This window comes from Mixophyes fleayi, chromosome 12 (genome assembly GCF_038048845.1).
Source record: "Mixophyes fleayi isolate aMixFle1 chromosome 12, aMixFle1.hap1, whole genome shotgun sequence".
Classification (NCBI taxonomy): domain Eukaryota; kingdom Metazoa; phylum Chordata; class Amphibia; order Anura; family Limnodynastidae; genus Mixophyes; species Mixophyes fleayi.
This window is the reverse complement of record NC_134413.1, coordinates 27,572,569-27,594,938: the sequence shown is the minus strand read 5'-3', so window position 1 is coordinate 27,594,938 and position 22,370 is coordinate 27,572,569. Positions and strand designations below refer to the sequence as shown.

General features: G+C 42.2%; 1 protein-coding gene across 6 annotated transcripts in view; it reads left to right on the top strand.

Annotated features, from left to right (window-relative positions):
- The first annotated feature begins 18,122 nt into the window (after positions 1-18,122).
- The window catches only part of SLC8A3 (solute carrier family 8 member A3), a 244,229-nt gene continuing 239,981 nt past the window's right edge, over positions 18,123-22,370 (top strand). For 3 of the 6 annotated variants that reach the window (XM_075191826.1, XM_075191825.1, XM_075191823.1), the window contains exon 1: positions 18,124-18,529. Coding sequence is in view for 1 of the 6 variants with exons in the window: in XM_075191827.1 (XP_075047928.1) it covers positions 18,318-18,529 (212 nt within the window). In the remaining 5 variants the exon portion in view is untranslated. Of the gene's footprint in view, positions 18,530-22,370 lie in introns of all 6 variants that reach the window. The other 3 variants (XM_075191824.1, XM_075191822.1, XM_075191827.1) reach the window with 2 other exon arrangements.

Sequence of the window (22,370 nt, the reverse complement as noted above, 5' to 3'; positions counted from 1 at the left end):
AAAAGAAAATATGAAGCAAAGGCTAAAACAATAAACAGATAACAAAAAACAAAAGAAGCTTTTCATAAAACATTCTAACTGCACAGTTCTAGCTAAAATAAAACTACTTGTTCTTACGGGTAACACAATATAGGCAACAAACGTAACATGAAAAGTGGTTGCCAAGCATAAGAAACAGCAAAGAGGTAAAGTCCTTTGTCCACAGAGTATATAAAAAGAAACCTTTAAAGACAGTGGGTAGGTTGAGATTTTTGTTGAAATGGAAATGACTCCTGTCTAGTGTCTCATTTTTATTCATGGGATTCAGAAGTGTGTATGCTGAATAAGACTGAATAGAGCTGGCATAACTTTAATAAATTGTTTAGAGTTCAGAAGTTTTCCTTGGATGATGTGACAATTGAGACTTCATATTCATTCTATGGAGATGGCGGCCTATCTCGCCACCAGGCCTTAATGAAGGAAAAAGACAATGTTTTTCTCTAGTCTATGGAAATGTTTAAATTTACAAACTTGCCGGAGCCTTTACTGCAATCATATTTTTTTTACCACAAGATTAACAATTCATTGCTTACATTTCTAACACAATCAAACAGAAAAAAATGAATAAAACATATTTATCCACCTGACCATGATTTAGAATGTCTATATTTTCCTGCACAGACAATTTGCTGGTTAATGATTTTAATAATAACAACACTTTAATTTAAAACCTTACTCCACTGTATACTAACATATTCCCTTTAACGTAAGAATTCATCTAATAACCTTCCCAATCCACCTACCTCTGTTTCTTCACTGATACTGTTACATGCCTGTAACAATTTAAACAGTCATGGGGTATATGTACTAAACTGCGGGTTTGAAAAAGTGGAGATGTTGCCTATAGCAACCAATCAGATTCTAGCTGTCGTTTTGTAGAGTGCACTAAATAAATAACAGCTAGAATCTGATTGGTTGCTATAGGCAACATCTCCACTTTTTCAAAAATCTAGCGCATGGTCAAATAATACATCATCTCCCCTTATGTGTCAGTCCAGTCATAAAGGGATTTAAACTGGCAGTGTTATAGCTGATCCACCCCGTCATGCCGTCCACCTGACATCAGCTTCGTAACATTGTGTATGATGAGGCGTTAATGGGTGTCATTCAGGACCTGATTATCCAACTGGCTTACTCGCCTGAAATGATAGGCTTTTGGGGTGCAAAATTTTTGGAGGTGCAAAATTGTGACAGGGAGAGATTAACTGAAATTCATTTTAAAATATAAGAGAATAGTTGTTCTCCAAAGTAAAAAGAAAACATGAAAAAATAATGTAGTAAGATTGGCTTGGCGTATTCCCATGGTAGAAGCTTAAGGCAATGAGTCAACCTTGGGCAGGTGCTTGAGTAGTTGGGGTGTTAGGCCTGTGGGCACTTGTACATCAGTAATTCAGGCACTAGGTCCATAGACACCAGCAGATTGGGCGCTAGGTCGTGAGTACCAGTTAAGTGGGCACTAGGACTATGTCCATCTGACCCCAATGTTGGACTATCGCAGCGGTCCATTAGCCACCAGGAAGAGTTGGTTGTTCTCTCCCTAAATATGACCCACTAGTTGGGTCCCTGTTAAGGTTGGGCTTTTGTTGTATCTTCCTCTCTCACTGGTCTACATCTACCTAACCTCTCTGTCGAGCACTGCACTGGCTCCTCTGCATTATAGAATCCTCTTCAAGCTCCTCACCCTCAACTAGAAAGTCCTCTCTAACTCCACTGCTCCTTTCCTCTCCATCCTCATCTCCACTCATACCTCTTCTCGCCCCCTACAGTCATCCAACGACCACCACCTCACCACCCATCTGGTTACCACGTGGCATTCAAAATTTCTCCTGTTCTGCCCTCCTTATCTGGAAAGATCTCCCTCGCTCCATCAGGCTATCCCCTAGTGTGCCACACTTGAAACAATCCCTAAAAACCATTCTGTTCCAGCGTTTGGAGCAGATACCCCATTGAAGCTAAGCACCTTGGACTTTCCCTTTCCCCTCTACTCCCTCATCACTTCCAGTTGATCACTCAGATTTCCGTCTTAGACCAGAAGCTTCCAGTGCTTGCAGAGAGGTTGCTTTTAAGGACAGTGTTTTCCCTCCAGTGGACAGGTCAAGAACAGGTATGTTATCCTAGAAAGAAAATGCTTATTACATTCACTGTACTAATTCCAGAGCCCACCTTCCATATTCCCAACTTAATAAAAATGTTGTCTGCCTTGAGCAAGAGGCAGGATAGATGAGGACTATTTACTAACATTGCTCAAAGCTGCAAATCTGCTTTAGAAGCTTAGCAATCAATCAGCAATTTATTAACTTTTATCTATTCAGTGTAAACTAGGCAATAAAGGTAAATGTTGGATTAGATTCTATAGTTCTGTGCAAATTTTCACTTTTGAGCCATGTTAGTAAATAAACCTCAATAGGTCCATATACTAACAATGCATGTAAGTACAAACATTGCACTAAACCATAACACTCAAACAAATGCATCCTTTATTGACTAAGGCTAGGTACACACTACAGTGTTTTCAGCCAATGACTGGGTCAATCAGACGATAAATGACTGTTTGATCCAATATCGCATTAGTGTGTACACTGAAACGATGAACGATTGTCGTCCCAAAGCACATGAAAACTTGATGGAGATTTTCAAACTGACTTGAACATCTTGTTCAATAATGGAACAATGTTGTTCCAGTCCTGCAATGTGTACGCACTCACGATTAGGATCTCCATAGAGTTTACAGAGTCATAATCTTTTCAGCCGGTGGTTATGACAGATGAAGAGCACATATCTGAGGGTAAAGCTTGTAATACGTGATAGTGTGTATACATGGATCGGCTGCTGATCGGTTAGAAAATTTCTGTTGTGTGCACCCAGCCTAAATTAGGCAAATAAAACTAAATTGCTTTGTAGTAGCTGTGGTTTAGTGCAAATTCAATGTAAATGTGCCCTAATGTCTTAGACAGATTTAGTTAAGTATAAACATTTGCAATCTTTTGTTTAATAACCGATCTCAGTTATACCCATGATTTAATATATTATTGCCGCACAGTGAGTTTAGACAGTTCCTACACTCAATGATTCTGACCACCAAATTGTTATTTTAGGCCTAAGTGGCTTCTTTTCATTGCGTGCGTGGGCTTAAGACATCCAGTAATCCTGATCACCATCTGGTCAGGACTGGCAGAGAATGTAGTTTGATGATTACTGCAATGTGACATTGTCTGCGCTAATTGGGTCCCATAGGAGGTGACTGTTTGACTCGAGCGCCGAACGCTTGTGTTTCTCCAATTTGGCCCCATAAAATTTGGCCCACATTGGACATTGATAAACTAGTTAGTTGGCATAAACTAGCAGTTTACTGGGATGCTGAATGGTGCTATACTTCCTTTCTTTGTACTTTCAAGGAGAATATACAAAACAACCAATTTGGTGTAATATTCTTAACTCAAGAAAAATAATAGCTCTTTATTCCAATAATTTATACACATTCGCTGATAAAAATAAAACAGTTTGGCACAAGAATGTGACCTAATTTTTCAAAACTATATTCATATTTTATTATGCGATAATCAGATGAGGAGTAGAAAATCCTCTTGACAAATGTATAGTAAGTGGCCTGTTTGATTGGCTCAATGCTGCTAAACCCCCCTTGAACCGTTCTGTAATAAGTGAAAGCTTTGGAGAGTTTTACAATCACAATCTAATGTGTTGCAGTGATAAGACTATTTGCCTGTTCTTGAAACTCCAGGTAATTTGTTAGCCAGACTCATTTCTTTGTTTGCAGTATAATTATAGTACTGTCATTAGTCAAACAGATAAACATAAGTTGTGGTGTTCTTCAAATCCAGTGTTGCTGGAACTAGGAGCAATTCATATTAATTATGCATATAATTCAAAATTTATTTTAACCTCTCCACTGCCAAATAAGCCAACATGTTATTTAATTAAATCTCCTGCAAAGTAATATAAAAATAAGACAGCTGTATTTGTCTTAAAATATATGCATGCAGGTAAAACAAACAGGGCTGCATTTCGATGATAATTGCATTATGTAGACACACGACCTTTGGCGTTCTAAGCTCTGCCCCATGAAATTATATTGCAGTTTCCAGGTCAGTGTCGGTGGTTTTCATACTCAGCCGGAGCCAGAATGCCACTTGAAACAGGACTTGTTGGCAATGAAAGTGTCACGCAAGCCGGATAATGGGAATGGTCCTGATTGCTGCTGGAGTGACAGCTTACCCCCAGAGAGGTGCGGAGTCTAACGGTAGAGAGGGGTTTACCAGGGATTCCCGCAAGGGAATATGGCCTTGGCTGTTCTCCAGCACAGGTCGCGGTCCTCTAGGGGGCACAGAGCAGAGAATGCGCAGAACCACCAAGTAGTTGTTAGGCTGAACAGTAGTAGTGGTGAAGAGATGCACGGCAGAGAGCTGGAGCACTGAGGTCCACACAGGTGTATAACTCTGGAACAAAACCGATGATGAGCGATGCTCTGCAGTGAATCTACAGGTCCTGACTGTGAGGGAAGCTGAACCAATATGGCGATGAAGTGATGAGCTGCAGAGAGCAATAGCACTGAGATCCACACAGGTGTTATAACGCTGGAACAGGATCAATGATGAGCGATGCTCTGCGACGATAATGCTGGAAGCAACGAGCTGCACAGGGAACTGCTGAGAAGTGATGAGCTGCACAGGTACTACTGGGAAGCAGTAAGCAGCACATGTATTGCTGAGTAGTGATGAGCTGCACAGGTAGTTGCTGAGAAGCAGTGAGCAGCACAGGATTTCTGAGCTGCACAGGTAACGCTGAGAATCAATGAGCTGCACAGTTATTGCTGAGTAGCGATGAGCTGCACAGGTAATTGCTGGGAAGCAGTAAGCAGCACAGGTACTGCTGAGTAGTTCTGAGCTGTACAGGTAATGCTGAGAAGCAGTGAGCAGCACAGGCATTGCTGAGTAGAGATGAGCTGTACATGTAATTGCTGGGAAGCAGAGAGCAGCACAGGATTTCTGAGTAAAAATAAACTGCACCATCCACGATGTCAGGAACAACAGGAGTCAGAGGAGATGCTTCCTATCAGGTAGAGAGACCTGATGATCTGACACCCATTAAAGGGAGGAGGGCCCTTATAAAGGGAACTGGCTGCAGATGATCCAATCACTGTGGAGCAGAGGTTTTGAAGGTTCCCAGGGAAACGCATGCGCAGACCACTAGGCAAGATGGCGTCCGATGATAGAGGAACGCCAGGCTGAACAGCAGATAGCGGTAACCAAGGGAAACCAAAGCACACAATGAACCACACGGAGCGAAACTGATGAGATGCGTGATAGAAAGGTTGAGATTATAACATCCAACGCGGGGCACAAGCCCAAAAACAATGGCCCCAGTCAGCTAGAAATTAAGGGGGAGGGGAACTTTTGTTTCCATATTCCACAAATGTTATAAGGGGATGTAATCACAGATTATTTTATACATGCTAGTGGTCGCAGTAGAAGTGCCAGTGGTACATTGTCCTGCTCTATATTCACTGTAAAAGATTTGTCTATACTCAGTAGATGTTGGACAGACCAACAATAAAAACCTGTGTTCACAATCTGCACTGTGTAAGTAAACACAGAGCATTGTGCGCCCACCCCCCCCCCCCCCCCCTCCCTCCCTCTAGGAAGAACAAGCCCAGTGCTGAAAGCACTAGGGCCCTTCCTACAACTCTTGGGGCGTTGGGTGTAGGGTAATAAAGTGAAAAAATAGAATTAAAAAGTATAAAACATCATTTCAGTTTGTGGATCTACAAGTCCCAGCCAGCTCGAGCTGCCATTAACAGAGTGGGCATGCTGGTGTTTGCAGAACTATTCCATTTTCACTGTTAATAATAATATAGTAATAAAAGAAAAATACATGTAAACATTTATTTTTTATTTTATCCTTTTGTTTTCTCCATGAAATACATTTATCATCTTCTTATTAATATCTACTGTACATAAAATGCATTTTTTACAGTTGCTCTTGATTGCAAACACATGTTCTAGCATGAATACGCAACCGTCATTACTATCAATCGGCACTTACACCTGCCCTGTAGCTGGTACAAGTGATACAACAGAAAAACACGTAGCTCAAAAGCTTGAATTTGGTGCTGCTGAATGCACTCAAGCTTGTCATGCCCTTACTGTACATTGATTATGTACATATGTCAATTCCCCTCTCCTTTCCACCCATGAAAATGTAGGTTGTCTTATGTGTCATCATCATCACCATTTATTTATATATGTGTCCTTTGCTCTTGAAGATGAATTGAAGGTATTTACGTTCATTGGCTTATATTCCGTTTCTTGGCATGCACAGTACAATTTTAAGCAAAATGCGGCACATATCGGCATTTAGGTTCCTTAATTAATCAGGTCCTTTATGTGAACTATGAAATAGTCAATACAAATGCGACAGCGCGAAGATGAGGTGATATGAAACAAGGGATATCCAATAGGATAACTTAATTGGATATAAAATCCACAACGATTGCAAAAAAAAAATGCATACAAGGATGCATAAAACCAATATTTATTAAACCAAATTGAAACATAAAATACATGTAATCTCTAATGTCATATGGTGTAGATTTACATATAATGGGTGAATTTCACCCAGTTTGATTTAATATATTTGAAACTTTAGGTGGTCCAGTAATATAATAGCGCCGCGTTTCGTCCTCTTGGTGAGGACTTTTTCATAGCCATCCTACTTAGAACTGCAAGTATATTGCTAACACCCACTTCTTGATGATTGCATCACAACTATTGGAGTATATATGTTCCTAGAAGAGATAACGGGTATTCATCCCGTCTAGCTGATACAATTACTACTGTACTGGACAGTTGATTTATTTTATGGTATAAGAGACACAAATCTGGATACAATGCTATTTATTAGGGAAATACTTAGGTGGTCCTAAAGTTTCAAATATATTAAATCAAACTGGGTGAAATTCACCCATTATATGTGAATCTACACCATATAATATTAGAGATTACATGTATTTTACGTTTCAATTTGGTTTAATAAATATTGGTTTTATGCATTTTTTTTGCAATCGTTGTGGATTTTATATCCAATTAAGTTTTCCTATTGGATATCCCTTGTTTCATATCACCTTATGGATGCCTCATCTTCGCGCTGTTGCATTTGTATTGTTTAGTTCTTTTTTTAGGGGAGTGACACTATCCCCAGACTAGCAGCGTTTTTGAGACATCCTTTTGAGGTTTTTTTCCATATATTTTTAGCGACAGGTACATATCTATTTATTTGGTTTAACTATGAAATAGTGCCAGAAGAGTACCAGTTGGTTTCCCTATTTCCCTCCTCAAATCCTTAGGAAGAGTTAGTGATATCTGCTTTTTACTTATGAATATGCTCTGATAATCTAACTTAACAAAAATACCATGATCCAGCAACGAAAATACAATACGATAAAGAAAACACAGGAAATCAGCTTAAATGTGAGAAGGATGTAGGATCTCCCATAGACTGTCACGATTGCATAGACGAGGACATGTGGAGCAGAATTAAGACCAGAGTCTCGAAGGCTGTCTCCATTTTAATCAAGGAAAATTCATAAAATATTTACATTAGGTGGTTTCAAATAATAATGAATATTTTCATATGGTTGCAATAAATGAGTAGGCTTAATGTGCCATTTATTCTCTGAGAACTCTAAGTCAACTCCTTTTCCTTCCCTTCAACTTCTCCTGTCCGTTCCCCAGCCCCCCATCAATCCTAGTTTAAAACTATAAAAATGGCATACTGTTCGTACTAGATGTAATTTCAAATAAAATAAAAAAAATACAGCAAAAACACACACACACTGATCTGATTTCACACAGAATTTTAAATACAGATAATTTATTTTAAAAAATTGTAAATCATATTTACTTAAAATACTCTATATCCCCATTTTTTAAAATAAATATCCCAAAATCAAGATGATTTGTTAATAATATTGTTTCCTGTCTTATGTCAGAAATGGACAGCAGCAACATTGTTTCAAAAAAAATGTAAACAAAAACACTGCAATTATACAAGTAACTCAAATTATCAAACAAAATAAAATAGATACCACAGACTCACTCCCAAGACAGGGGCTTCTAAAACATAAGAGCAAAATATATATCCCCATAAACAACAGTCTATGGATTAAAGCCGGTGACGGATTAGGTTAGTTAATTGTGTCCAAAATTAGCTCGATATAGAGCTAATTGTATCCCAAACTGTATTTGTCGGCAATATAATGTGACACATTTTTGCACTGATGGTGTAAAGAGAGAGCCGGTGTTTAGATGGAAATAGCCTGATGAGTATATATTGTGGTACAAACCATAGTCTCTCCGGATCACTTAGCTTATATGAACAGCAGTCTTATAAAAAAAAACAAAAGAGTATAGATCCCACCACTCATTGGTAAAATGTTTCCTCCAGCTGAAGACACTCTCCACTTGTGATTTGATAGCTCTGGGGGAAGGCTTAAAGATGACAACCAACACTTATCAAAATCATAAATACTTAACGCGTTTCACCATGATTGTTTTATCAGACAGAAGAAAGTTTTCAAAAACACTGTTTGTGGCTGAATTCCAAATAATTTCTATAGCTGAAGTTTTTAAACCATAAAACAATCAGCAAGTCAGAGTCAAGCTTTATGGTTGACGGACTTTATTCTTATGGCCACTTTCCAACATTTCATTAATGCAGATCAAAAAACAATAATGGCACAAGAAATATCATATTACAATTGAGTAAGCAACATCATTTAAAGAAAACAACAACATTTCCCTTTTTTTTTAGACAGTCTGGTAAATAGCAGAAACTAAGCTAATTCTTTGCTGGGCAGCAAACCGACCACTCCCTCCGGCACCGGCACCCTCCTGTCCTATGCTGGTCATCAGTGCTTTCAGCACTTTTACTGCCAAGAAGCAGAGGTGTGCAATCAAATGGTGTCCAAAATCTGTTCCCTGATTGGTAGATATGTCATATAGTCTATTGTAAACCATTTCTTTAGGAGCAATGTGTTAGAAACTTACCTGTCCCAGGTTGCTGCTCCACACTCCTGTGCTGCTGATTCCCCTGCCTCTGTGTACAGCTCAGCACTTCCTGGTTCGGACGGTCACATGATTGGGGCTAGGAGGCGGCATATACAATCTTCAGACTATCTTAAGCACACTTTGGCACTGTAGCTGTGTCAGAGCAACAAGTTACCACTTGGCATCTGGCTCTCCCTGTCTACCCTTCTGCTACATTCTGGTGTTTCTCAGTGTATGACCTTTTGGACCTCTGTTTCTGGACATCCACTCTGCTGCCTGTGTATCCAACCCGGCTATCCATACTGACCACACTGCTGTCTGTGCTCCTGTGTATCTGAGCCAGCTATCCATACCGACCACGCTGCTGTCTGTGCTCCTGTGTATCCGACCCGTCTATCCATACTGACCACGCTGCTGTCTGTGCTGCTGTGTATCCAACCCGGCTATCCATACCGACCACACTGCTGTCTGTGCTCCTGTGTATCTGACCCAGCTATCCATACTGACCACGCTGCTGTCTGTGCTCCTGTGTATCCGACCCGGCTATCCATACCGACCACACTGCTGTGTGTGCTCCTGTGTATCTGACCCAGCTATCCATACTGACCAGCCTGCTGTTGCTGCTTCAGTGTATCTGACCCAGCAACTCTCCTGTGTGCAGTGTTTCTTCAGTGTATCCGACCCGGTGTGCCACTGAATGCGGCTTAGGATTCTTCTGTGTGGCTGTACCACTTCAGCTAACTAAATCCTGCTTTGCCTCGCTGTACTACACTACTGCTACGGAGTCCGCTCTCCTTGGTCCAGCCTCGGTCTCTTACCAACCGTCTATCACCTATTGCGTCAGTGGGCTAACCTAAGGGAAGTGACCTGCGGACCTCCGGCAGCAAAATCCATCCAGCCTTGCGGCGGTTCTTGGTGAAGACTGGTGGGTTCATTAGACACTCCGCCTTGGGAAGGCCAGCACTAACACTGAGTGATAGAAATCTCCTGAGAGGTGTAACACCATGGAACAATGGCATCCCGAATCTTGAAGTACCAACAAAGAAAAATAATGAGCTTCACTGGTTTAGAACACTGAGCAAGCTCAAGCATAGTACAAGACCGGGCTCCTCCTGGAGAGAGAGATATTGCCCAGGGGATGGGGGGGGGGGGGGGGGGTATCTTATGTCAATAAAAATATTTAGTTAATAAGAAAACAAAACTGCCTCCAGATGGGGCATCTGTTACAAAGGCTAACTCTTTTCTATTTGTATTTAGAATCGAGCCTGTACTAATGAACAGGTTACCTCTTTCTGAGCTCTATATTCTTAGATTGTACTATTGTAACGGCATTACGTTGATTATTTTTATTTTAGCTTAATTTCATATAAGTCGTGCCACTGAGAAAGAAAAAAACCTCCTCCAATTTATCAAGGAGAAATATTCAAATGGAAATTGATTGGATTTTCTCATTTAATAAAATGGTTTCCAGGGTTTTGTTCAACAGCTCTGAGTCTAGAGACCCAGATAGATTATTCCCCAAGGTGGAGTGACTATTTATTACAGTTGTTCACATTTGCATTGGGAATCTTAATTCTCTGAGGGCCAGAATGCTGTTAACACATTAAATGGCAACTTCATGATCATTTGGACTTAGGTCACATAGAGTATATTAGTCATGTATAATGAGTTTCTCAAACAGAATTTGTTCAATATTATAGTATGAGAGAGAGATTTTTATAAAAAGACATAATTGCTTTGTAAAGCTGGGCAACGTTTGTAGCATTGTCTATAATAAGCTCCATAAGAGCCTGTGGGTGTCACTTACAAACCTGTGGTGCAACGGAAGAGGTTGCTTAATGGGGGTGAGCGCATACACCCGTGCATGCAGGGGCCGGCTGGAACGCTCAGTCTGACCGCTGTCTGGGCCGGCCGCCCCCCCCCCCCCTGTGGATGCAAAATTATCCTAATATTACCGGCGGCCTCATCACATGACACGCGATGCGGCCGCGTCATGCGGCCGCATCGCGTGTCATGTGATGTGGCCGCCTGTGCGCCCCCCGTGCTGAACTTTGCCAGCCCGCGCCTGCGTGCATGTGCAGACTATATAGTTGTGCATTGCCATGCAAGTTCCGCTCTTCATAAGTGACACAGTACGCCCTTCATCTATGTATTTTCCAAGTAGTGGAATCAAACACATGCGGTATAATAGAGATGCTGATCAGAGAGTGGTATTGGGCGGTAATTATTACTTTCTATTCCTTGGGGTAAATGTATTAAACTGCAGTTTAGTCAAAAACGCGAATTTTCGGCTATTTTGATGTCCATTTTTAAAACAGCAATTTAATTAAAGACAAAAAACAGTGCGTTTCGCCTTTAATAAAATTGACGGTTTAAATATGGACGTCAAGAAAATCGTTGATTCGACAAAACCGCAGTTTAATACATTTACCCCCTTATGCATTAATCTCACATTTTGACGGAGCGCCTGTGCACAGTGAGAAGGGAGTGTAAGTGTAAGGCTATATGTGTGCCTATGCAGGTAACAGCATAACATTGAAATACTGGTGAGCAGGATCCTACAAATGGAAAAGGGGAATTGAACTGAAAGGATGCTATGACTGTGCATAACCAACAATAAACATTAGCTATAGACTGGAAACTGCTGACACACATATAGATGGATACATCGTGTGATATGGTCATTTAGACCATTCACCAAACTGCCAGATCTGTGGCTGATTGCGCAATCAGCCACAGATAATCCATTATGAAATATATCTGACCACACGTTGGACATATTTTGCATCTGTCTACACAGACTTTCACCAGACAGGTGCAGGGGCAAATGCAGAATTTGTAGAGGGGGGTTTCCACACCACGCCACCAGTGGGCGTGGCCAGCATGCATGAGGGCGTGGCTATAATATTAGACAGTGCTTGGCTGCTCTCCAACTCTTCCTATCCCTATAATATACATTGGCAATGCTGCGTGCACTACTGTTAGGTGCACACAGCTCTCCCTTTTCAAGCAGAGCCGTGTGAAGCGGGGGCAGGGTCCAGCCACCTCAATGATACAATGCCCCAGGGTTCCATGCACTAGGAAGCGCCTCCTCGGTTTACCTATGAGGTAAGCGCTAGATATGAAATGGTCAGGGCTCTAAGGGGCAGATTCCATTTGGCGTAAAGAGACGCGATCTGTCTCCGGAACAGTCCGCAGAGACATATGGCGTCATCATTTTTACTAAAATCTCTGCCCATTTTCTCTTGCGTCCCATATAGATGTGAAGGACAATAGAGAGAGATTTCTGTACCGTATTAGTCAGCAATGTGTGCAGACAAACAGAGCGGCGGCACCTTGCGGCTAACTGAATCTGCCCCTATAGGCAATAATCATTCTAATCAACTAAACGCCAAAGACATACCAACTGATCACTGGGCACCACTGTAACTCACCCGCCCTACACTGCACCCACTTGAGACGCTGTGGGTGCTGCCAAACGCTTTTGTTTTGGCAGCTTCTTTGCCATACGGAACTCACCAGCAATACTTCTCATTAACAAGTATCACTACTAATGCCATTGACCAAATTTTTGAACCAGGCAGCGGGGACATTGAAACTCTGGCTCAAGTTGTGGTGGAGTGGCACTGTGGGTTACAGTGGTGCTGGTATAATTAGCAAGTTCCAAAATAATATATCATTTAATAGTGAATGAAAGAATTATAATCATTATAATTGGCCACATTTCCTTTAATGAAGCAGTAAGATCCTATTTCACCTTACGCTTTAAGTGAAAATTGAGTAATAGGAATATTAATCTCCCCTTTCACAGTTCACTGGTGCAAAGAACAGACTCCTATCACCTGAACCCATTAGTCTATACGGAGACCTGAGTCTTACCCTTTTATGTTGACAGGAGATTAAAAAGTATCTTTCCCTTAAAAAGTGTGATGTATGGATAGCCCCTGCCAAGCTACGTTCACTATCTGCGGATATATACTAGTAAAAAAAATAATTCACACTATTTGATGACTACTAAACTTAAAATACTATTTGATTCAATGTTTACAGGCATCCTTAAAATGAACAAATATACAGAATCTGTTACAGTTCACATGACAATAAATGTAGCAGTATTACTTATCTCACTCACTCATAGCTTTTGTTTAGTCTTTCTTATAAGACATTTAAGGCACTAAAAGGTCATTGGAACTGATTCAGTGCCGAAGAGCTCCTGAAACTTTTACACACATAATTCTTATATGTTTTTATATGCACCTTGCATATGTAGGTTTAGTTGAGCCTTGTTATTGAAAGTAAGATGTTCTGTAATAGCCAGTGACAAAGAAAACATAGGGAATTTAGACTGTAAGCCCCAATGGGGCAGGGACTGATGTGAGTGAGTTCTCTGTACAGCGCTGCGGAATTAGTGGCGCTATATAAATAAATGGTGATGATGATGATAGCTGACATCGTACGCTTAATTAATCAGCAATATTTTTTCAATTAGTAAGCATTCTTATAATTATAAGGTTGTGCAAACTGTCTCACTGTATAGATCTGCATGTATAAATACCACCCTTGTTTCCATTGATTGTAAATCTGATCCCTCTATTTAATGCAATTTTGGGTACTTATGTGAAGGTTGGTGTCTTGTGGCATTTTAGTAGCAGTATATCATGTTCAGATGCCCCCCGGGCCAGTCTCATAGTGGGCTACCTTGGGCTGGGTCACCTGCATTTCTTTTCCTTTAAAATGTTCCTATAGGCTGCTGAGTCGACTCTCCCCCATCCCGGACTAATATTTGCCAGCACTCCCCTGTTTCCGACAAAGGCAAAGATGTATTTCAGTGACGGTGGAGGATGAACTCTGTTAGTTGGGGGGTATTACCCTTTAACTTGTACTTAAAACACAGTTTGGAATGCATGTATGGAATACGTTTGTCTACTTTCTGGAGCTCCTCTCCTTGAGGTTTGGGAGGGAGGCCCAAAGTGCAGGTTCAGTGGGAGTGATGACGTAATTTGTGTCATCTCCACGCTGCCCCCAGTGTGCAATGACACTGATGACTCCAATCACATAATTAAGGCCCTTTTTACAACAGAAGAGGAAGGATAATCTACTCTCCAGGGAGTTCGGGAGGATTCCCAGAAATGTGGGAGTCTCCCAGACATTCTGGGACAGTAGGCAAGTACAATTCAAAGGAAATCAAAAGTGTGGGGTTTTATACACACAACAACCTTATCTTAGCACCCAAAATCAATCTATTAGGGGCAGAACACTACATCTCTGGGCCACATAGCACAATTTGGACAGGGTGTCCAGCAATGCAGTCTATCCTCCTGCGGCCCCCGCTTCTGAGTATACGTAGGGTTCAGAGAATGCGCACGCAGTTTATCCTCCTGCGGCCCCCGCTTCTGAGTATACGTGGGGTTCAGAGAATGCGCACGCAGTTTATCCTCCTGCGGCCCCTGCTTCTGAGTATTCGTGGGGTTCAGAGAATGCGCACGCAGTTTATCCTCCTGCGGCCCCCGCTTCTGATTATACGTGGGGTTCAGATAATGCACACGCAGTCTATCCTCCTGCGGCCCCCACTTCTGAGTATACGTGGGGTTCAGAGAATGCGCACGCAGTCTATCCTCCTGGGGCCCCCGCTTCTGAATATACGTGGGGTTCAGAGAATGCGCACGCAGTCTATCCTCCTGCGGCCCCCGCTTCTGAGTATACGTGGGCTTCAGAGAATGCGTATGCAGTCTATCCTCCTGCAGCCCCCGCTTCTGAATATACGTGGGGTTCAGAGAATGCGTATGCAGTCTATCCTCCTGCGGCCCCTGCTTCTTGAGTATACGTGGGGTTCAGAGAATGCGCAAGCAGTCTATCCTCCTGCAGCCCCCGCTTCTGAGTATACGTGGAGTTCAGAGAATGCGCACGCAGTTTATCCTCCTGCGGCCCCCGCTTCTGAGTATACGTGGGGTTCAGAGAATGCGCACGCAGTTTATCCTCCTGTGGCCCCCGCTTCTGATTATAAGTGGGGTTCAGAGAATGCGTATTCAGTCTATCCTCCTGCGGCCCCCGCTTCTTGAGTATACGTGGGGTTCAGAGAATGCGCAAGCAGTCTATCCTCCTGCAGCTGCCGCTTCTGAGTATACGTGGGGTTCAGAGAATACGCACGCAGTCTATCCTCCTGCAGCCCCCGCTTCTGAGTATATGTGGGCTTCAGAGAATGCGCATGCAGTCTATCCTCCTGCGGCCCCCACTTCTGAGTATATGTGGGCTTCAGAGAATGCGCACGCAGTCTATCCTCCTGCGGCCCCTACTTCTGAGTATACGTGGGGTTCAGAGAATGCGCACGCAGTCTATCCTCCTGTGGCCCCCGCTTCCGAGTATACGTGGGCTTCAGAGAATGTGCACGCAGTCTATCCTCCTCCAGCCCCCGCTTCTGAATATACGTGGGGTTCAGAGAATGCGTATGCAGTGTATCCTCCTGCGGCCCCCGCTTCTTGAGTATTTGTGGGGTTCAGAGAATGCGCAAGCAGTCTATCCTCCTGCAGCTGCCGCTTCTGAGTATACGTGGGGTTCAGAGAATACGCACGCAGTCTATCCTCCTGCAGCCCCCGCTTCTGAGTATATGTGGGCTTCAGAGAATGCGCATGCAGTCTATCCTCCTGCGGCCCCCACTTCTGAGTATATGTGGGCTTCAGAGAATGCGCACGCAGTCTATCCTCCTGCGGCCCCTGCTTCTGTGTATACGTGGGGTTCAGAAAATGCGCACGCAGTCTATCCTCCTGCGGGCCCCTCTATTGAGTATACGTGGGGTTCAGAGAATGCGCACGCAGTCTATCCTCCTGCGGCCCCCGCTTCTCAGTATATCTGAGGTTCAGAGAATGCGCACACAGTCTATCCTCCTGCGGCCCCCGCTTCTGAGTATACGTGGGGTTCAGAGAATGCACATGCAGTCTATCCTCCCTCAGCCCCCGCTTCTAAATATACGTGGGGTTCAGAGAATGCGTATGCAGTCTATCCTCCTGCAGCTCCCGCTTCTGAATATACGTGGGGTTCAGAGAATGCTTATGCAGTCTATCCTCCTGCGGCCCCCGCTTCTGAGTATACGTGGGGTTCAGAGAATGCGCATGCAGTCTATCCTCCTGCGGCCCCCGCTTCTGAGTATACGTAGGGTTCAGAGAATGCGCATGCAGTCTACCCTCCTGCGGCCCCCCTTCTGAGTATACGTAGGGTTCAGAGAATGCGCATGCAGTCTATCCTCCTGCGGCCCCCCTTCTGAGTATACGTAGGGTTCAGAGAATGCGCATGCAGTCTATCCTCCTGCAGCCCCCGCTTCTGAGTATACGTGAGGTCCTGAGCATTCACACTACAGCCCTGTTTTGGGTTCACTGCACTTACAATGACATTACAGCAGGTGCAAACATTAGCAGAACTACGGATTGTTGCAGCTACAGACCCCCACTCATCTCCAGACCCAGTACCTGCTGCAACGGTGGTATTTCTGCCACTGTCCTTAATGCTTTGTATTAAATGCTAAACTTCAATGCATTTTCTCATCACAGGGATTTCCTTGCAAGACAGACTTTAATAAAAGCCTGGGAATCCTTAATCAGGCGTTACAAATAGATCCACGCAAAAATGCATCTAATAGTAAATGCTGTAATAGTTACTACAATATCCAATTTGCATTGACTCCATTAGCATTCCTCCCAATATCCTGATTTAACCAAACAGGCCCAATTTGAGGGGACTGTCCCATGGATCAGGACTTTTATCCCAATTGTGTTGAGAGATACAGTATGTGGCAGGTGCACACGGCATTAAAGAGGAATTTTTAGGGGGAGGCGAGGAGGTCTGGGGATGGCACAGCGCTTCTGAACTTCTGGGCACACCACCGGATAAACGTGGCAGGTGAAACATGACGTGAGCATGCCACGTATAGCGTGACCATGCCCACATTTCGAAAAAGGCTTCACACACACAGGGGTAAATTTATCAAGCTGCGGGTTTGAAAAAGTGGAGATGTTGCCTATAGCAACCAATCAGATTCAAGTTATCATTTAATTAGTACATTCTACAAAATGACAGCTAGAATTCAAACCCGCAGCTTGATAAATTTACCCCACAGTGTCCTCCAAAAGTTTAGCATTATGCTCTTAGTGCTAGAAACATGGGAGATCTATTGGGAGTCTCAGGCAACTCCTGATGGTGTCTCTTTAAGAAAAAATTGGTGAGCAAAAGAAAAAAAAAATGACTCTTTTTCTCCTGATCCTGTAACTACCTGCCACCCTGAAAAAGTAGCTATCTCCATACATGGGAGAACTGGGCATTAACATTTTAGGGTCATTTTCTGGATTTGCACTACTTGCATAAATGTAAATGCGGATACATTCAGGAATTGTGTGTTCTTGTGAGTTTTGAAATTTTTTCATACCCAATACCGAAAAAATTAAAATACACTTGATGCAGTATGCTACCAAATGACAGCCCTAACACGCCTGACAGTAAAAAGGAATACAAAATTTGCTTACTTTGAAATAAAAAAATATCCTTGGTGAAGCCAACACAGCACAAAAATACAAAAATTGTTCAGACATTAAGGTGCAAACTTCCTCGAGTCATAAAGGAGTTAATAAGATACATTCCCATCAATAAAACCTACTGTACGTTATGTATATTGATTAATTAAAATACCACAGTGCACGACTCATAGTAATATATTCATTTATCCTTCTACTTTACATAAATTAACAATAGCATGTTAGTCTATATTGCACTGTGCTGTAAAACTGCAAATCCTTAAGTATGTCATTTAAGCACATTTTATATATTTTATTTGTAATCACTAATTTAAATGACAGAAAAATGTACTCAGTGGCTAATGACGATTTATCTCATGATTAAAATGTTCACGCTATTTGCAATAGTTCTGTACGTTGAAATGGAAAAGTTGCAGTGGTTCTTTAGACACACTCCCTCACCAATCTCTGTGTTATAGAGAGCATGTAAAAATTGTTAGATGCTCCCCCAGTGGAAGTCTGCATAACATGGCTGCTGATATTTTGCAACAGTAAAGACTTTGCTTAATATCTCAATGTACTTTGCAATGAGCCTGAAATGAAAGGATGACCATAGACGTGTTCATTTCCCCCCCCCTCGGCTTGTCCACACATACTGCATGGGATTGGATTTAAATCAGCAGCTCCTCTTCCTGCTATTTTGTATCTTCAGAATCAGATGCACTTCCCTGCTTGCCCTGACAGCTGCAAAAGAGAGAAGAGAGAATTTTTAGCAAGTAAGGCAATTTGGAGTGACATGCAAAGGATCCCTCCCCCTACACAGGCACTGATTAACCAGGAGATGCAATGGGCGCTATGCAAGAACCCTGAGGATCTGAATTGGGGAACAACACCAAAAAGAGGACCAGCCAAGCGAGGATTGCAAAAGGGGTAAGTGGAAGGCTAGCCAAATATACAGATTGTGTTCTTGCATTGAGCTTGGCTTTAGTGGGCTACAGGATCCCCTAGTGCTGGCTCTGTAGAGTCCCAGTATATGTATAAGATATGGTATGGTAGCTATATATATATATATATATATATATATATATATATATATATATATATATATATATATATATATATCTCTGTGGCTGTTGGATTGTTTCACGTTATTCATCCTATTATTAATCCGCTGATACAAGAGGAGATAATGAAATCGTTATATGAATGACAATTTCACTGCAAACTGGGGGTCCGTTCTCCCAATTATTTTAACCACTTCGTGAACAGGCAGAGGATTCGGAGCCTTGGGGTGCTGTGATGTACAGCCAGACCCCTCTGGCGCTACAAAGGGTTAATGAGGTCTTTCCCTTCATATCTAGCGTTACTGATTTAATTAGTGCAACCCAGGGTGGTTTGCAGTGCACGCATCTAAATGTGGGAATCAGTCTGAATTAACCCTTTGTAGCTGTGGCGATCAGAGGAGAGAGGCTCTGTGCTTATTGGATGCTAAGGAACGTGTGGGCACCTTAACCCTTGCAATGCCATTTGGCCGATTGCATTGACAGTAAACGATGAAAGTATTAGGACAAGTGATGCACCTTGGAAATTGCTGTAACTAGGGAGAATACGAGGGGAGAGGGAAACCTATGAACTCGGGAGGGGGGGGGTCTGTATCTGTCAAATATTCGTTGCATTAACCCATGAGTTGACCACTCTAGTTTGTTTGGGTATTGATAACATATGAGGCAAGTAGAGTAGTGTGGGATGTATACAGTCAGTTTAGTGTACTTGTTGGCTATACATTAACCCTTTATTGTATACTATCTGCATTGCATATTAAGTTATGGCAACATAACATATTTATGTTAGCTAAAGTAAATTGTTTTGTTATGAATGTCACATATCTATAAACAGCTCTAGACTGTTTTCCGCATGGGTTAGAGGTTTATATCATTTTTGATGCACTGTCCCTTTATTCGTTGATGTGGAAACTAGTGTTTGGTAGGTCTGCATTAAACTCCTACAGTACTTTTTATACCTATGCAGTAACTAGAGTGATGAGATGTAAGAAAGGTAGGTCAGCCACAGTGCCTTACTGTACTGGTGTGTGGGCGCAGTACTGTTAACCCTTTGTAAAATGCTATTGGATATTCATTGTACAGCTCAGATTTAGCATATTCTTCCCATAACCAAACCTAGTATTGGACTATCCGAGTAGAATAAGCTGGGGGCTGGAACCAACATTAAAAAAAACATATTCCCTACAATGCTAACAACTGTATTCATAATAAATGTATATTTTTTTTATCGATAATCTGTGCAATTGATCTTAAATCAGCCATTAGGAGCGCCTGGGATATGTAGTATATTTGGTAGAGATGCACAAAGAATGCAATACCCTTTAAGCAGTGGTACATCCCATGCACTAGCAGAATAAGCAATGTGTTCAGGCCCAATAAACCTAACGGAACTGGGACCTTCCTGTAGTCAATTTAACACACAGCCTAATAGCAGTACTCCAATTTCACATTCTTAGCACTGTAGAAATATATAAATTGAACAAACATTTAGGTAAAATGTAGATTTCCATACATGCTTTTATTAGCGGAAAATAACAATTCCATTATTTTATGCTCTATTAGTAAAGTATTCTGTGCGAATTAAAAAGCTACTGGAGCTGGTTTGCTGCCAAAATAAAAAGTCTCGGTGATGAAAGAGTGGTTAGAAGAAGGATTGATATGTTGTGGGTCCCATCAGACATGTAATACTGAGCAGGTCATATCTTTTATCAAGTGTTTCTTAGGCTGTGCACACACTGGCCTTATAATGATGTGTTTAGCTTATGCAAAAGGATGTGAAAATAGAAAATCATTTTCCCCAATGAGACTGTACATGTCAGTATTTAAGTTTGACGTGCGATTAAAACTTCCTTTCGTATCAATGGGAGGCATTGTAAACACAGGGAGATGCTATTTAGATGTGATGACATGTACCTTTTCAAATAATGTCTGCTATGAACAAGATAACGAGTTTCTGTTGTGTCACAGGTTAAACACGACTGTAAATTAATTTATAAAGCAGGATCTGATGCGGCATTTGATGAAAACATATCTCCCAATCACGACTGGCGGGACCTGGTAATCCCAATAAGCACAGCAAGAGGGCGCTGAGCTTACCGGGATGACCTTCCTCTCCACCCCGCCTAAATAATATATTTTTTGGCTCTGGCACCTTCTCCAGTTAACTTCTGAGTCCTCACTCTGAACAGTACAGAGATTAGAATAGGAGCACAGTGTCGCCTCACTGTGGGAGAACAGCGGGTGCACAATGTAGGCCCGAAGGGGCTTCACTGAGCGTGCGCAAATTGCCGGCTGGGGGGGAAGGTGGGGTTACTGGAAATGCCAGTGCCCAATCTGTTCCCAATAGTCCTAACTTTCGTAGGAAGTTCCTGATGTGTGGTGCCCAAAAATAGCTGGACTTAGCTATTGAGAGAACTTGTCCTGATGTATGGGTGAATCTGAAGCGTAATTATTATTATTATTATTATTACCATTTATTTATATAGCGCCACTAATTCGCAGCGCTGTACAGAGAACTCGCTCACATCAGTACCTGCTCCATTGGCGCTTACAGTCTAAATTCCCTAACACACACACACAGACACAGACTAGGGCCAATTTTGTTAGCAGCCAATTAACCTACCAGAATGTTTTTGAAGTGTGGGAGGAAACCGGAGCACCCAGAAGAAACCCACGCAAACACGGGGAGAACATACAAACTCCACACAGATAAGACCATGGTCGGGAATTGAACTCATGACCCCAGTGCTGTGAGACAGAAGTGCTAACCACTAAGACACCGTGCAGCGTAGACAAGTTTTATATCAATTTTCTTGCCTGCCGTAATTTATTAGGCCAGTGGCTTTTATACATGGTGTCTCCTATGGAAAGCTGCAAAACATGACATTTTGGTGTCTGAACATTTCTAGACTTCTGCTACTAGAGTAAGATACTGATTTCTTGGTCAATATAATTTCGGCCCTAAAGGCACAGCAGCCTGATTAAAAAACAAAACATCCCCTTAGAGTATATCTATTTTATAGAGATATAAATAAATATATTCTATATAAAATGTATGCATGGATACGTTATGTACGACTTGCTATAAACAGTCTATTTGAAACACCACCATTGTTTATGTTGTCTTTTCAGATAAGTCCTTCTCTCATATATGGGTGTTTAAAAATTCCCACCATTCTCCTTCATCTGCATCACTCACCTTCCATACTGCAAATAGAAGTACTTTACTTTCTTAGTTCCCAACAGACCCTAGTTTCCCGGGACAGCCCCATGTGTTAAAGATAATATTGTACCAACCTCACAATGCAAATACTGTATGCACTTCTCACTATATGTTTTTAGTCTCGTGTCTTTGTTAATAAGTACTTAGGAGGAGTACTAAAAATGCCAAAAAATATGATGATAATCCTAATCAGTAAACACATCATGATGGGTATTGTTGTGTGCCAAGGTCCACCTAGACCAGTGATGGGCAACCTGATACACTTCAGGGGTCATATGTGCGGCCCTCTAACCTTCAACAGAGCTGCACATGACAGGGGCGGATCTAGATAATTGGTGTACCGGGGGCGATTTAGGCCCCGCCCTCTTTCTGCCTTCTGAGGCTGCCGGCGGCTGGACATTATGTGCAGGTCTGTTCTGCAGTGACAGTGTGCTGCCCGAATGCTCTGATTGTGTTTAAAACACAATCAGAGCAGCCGGGCAGCACA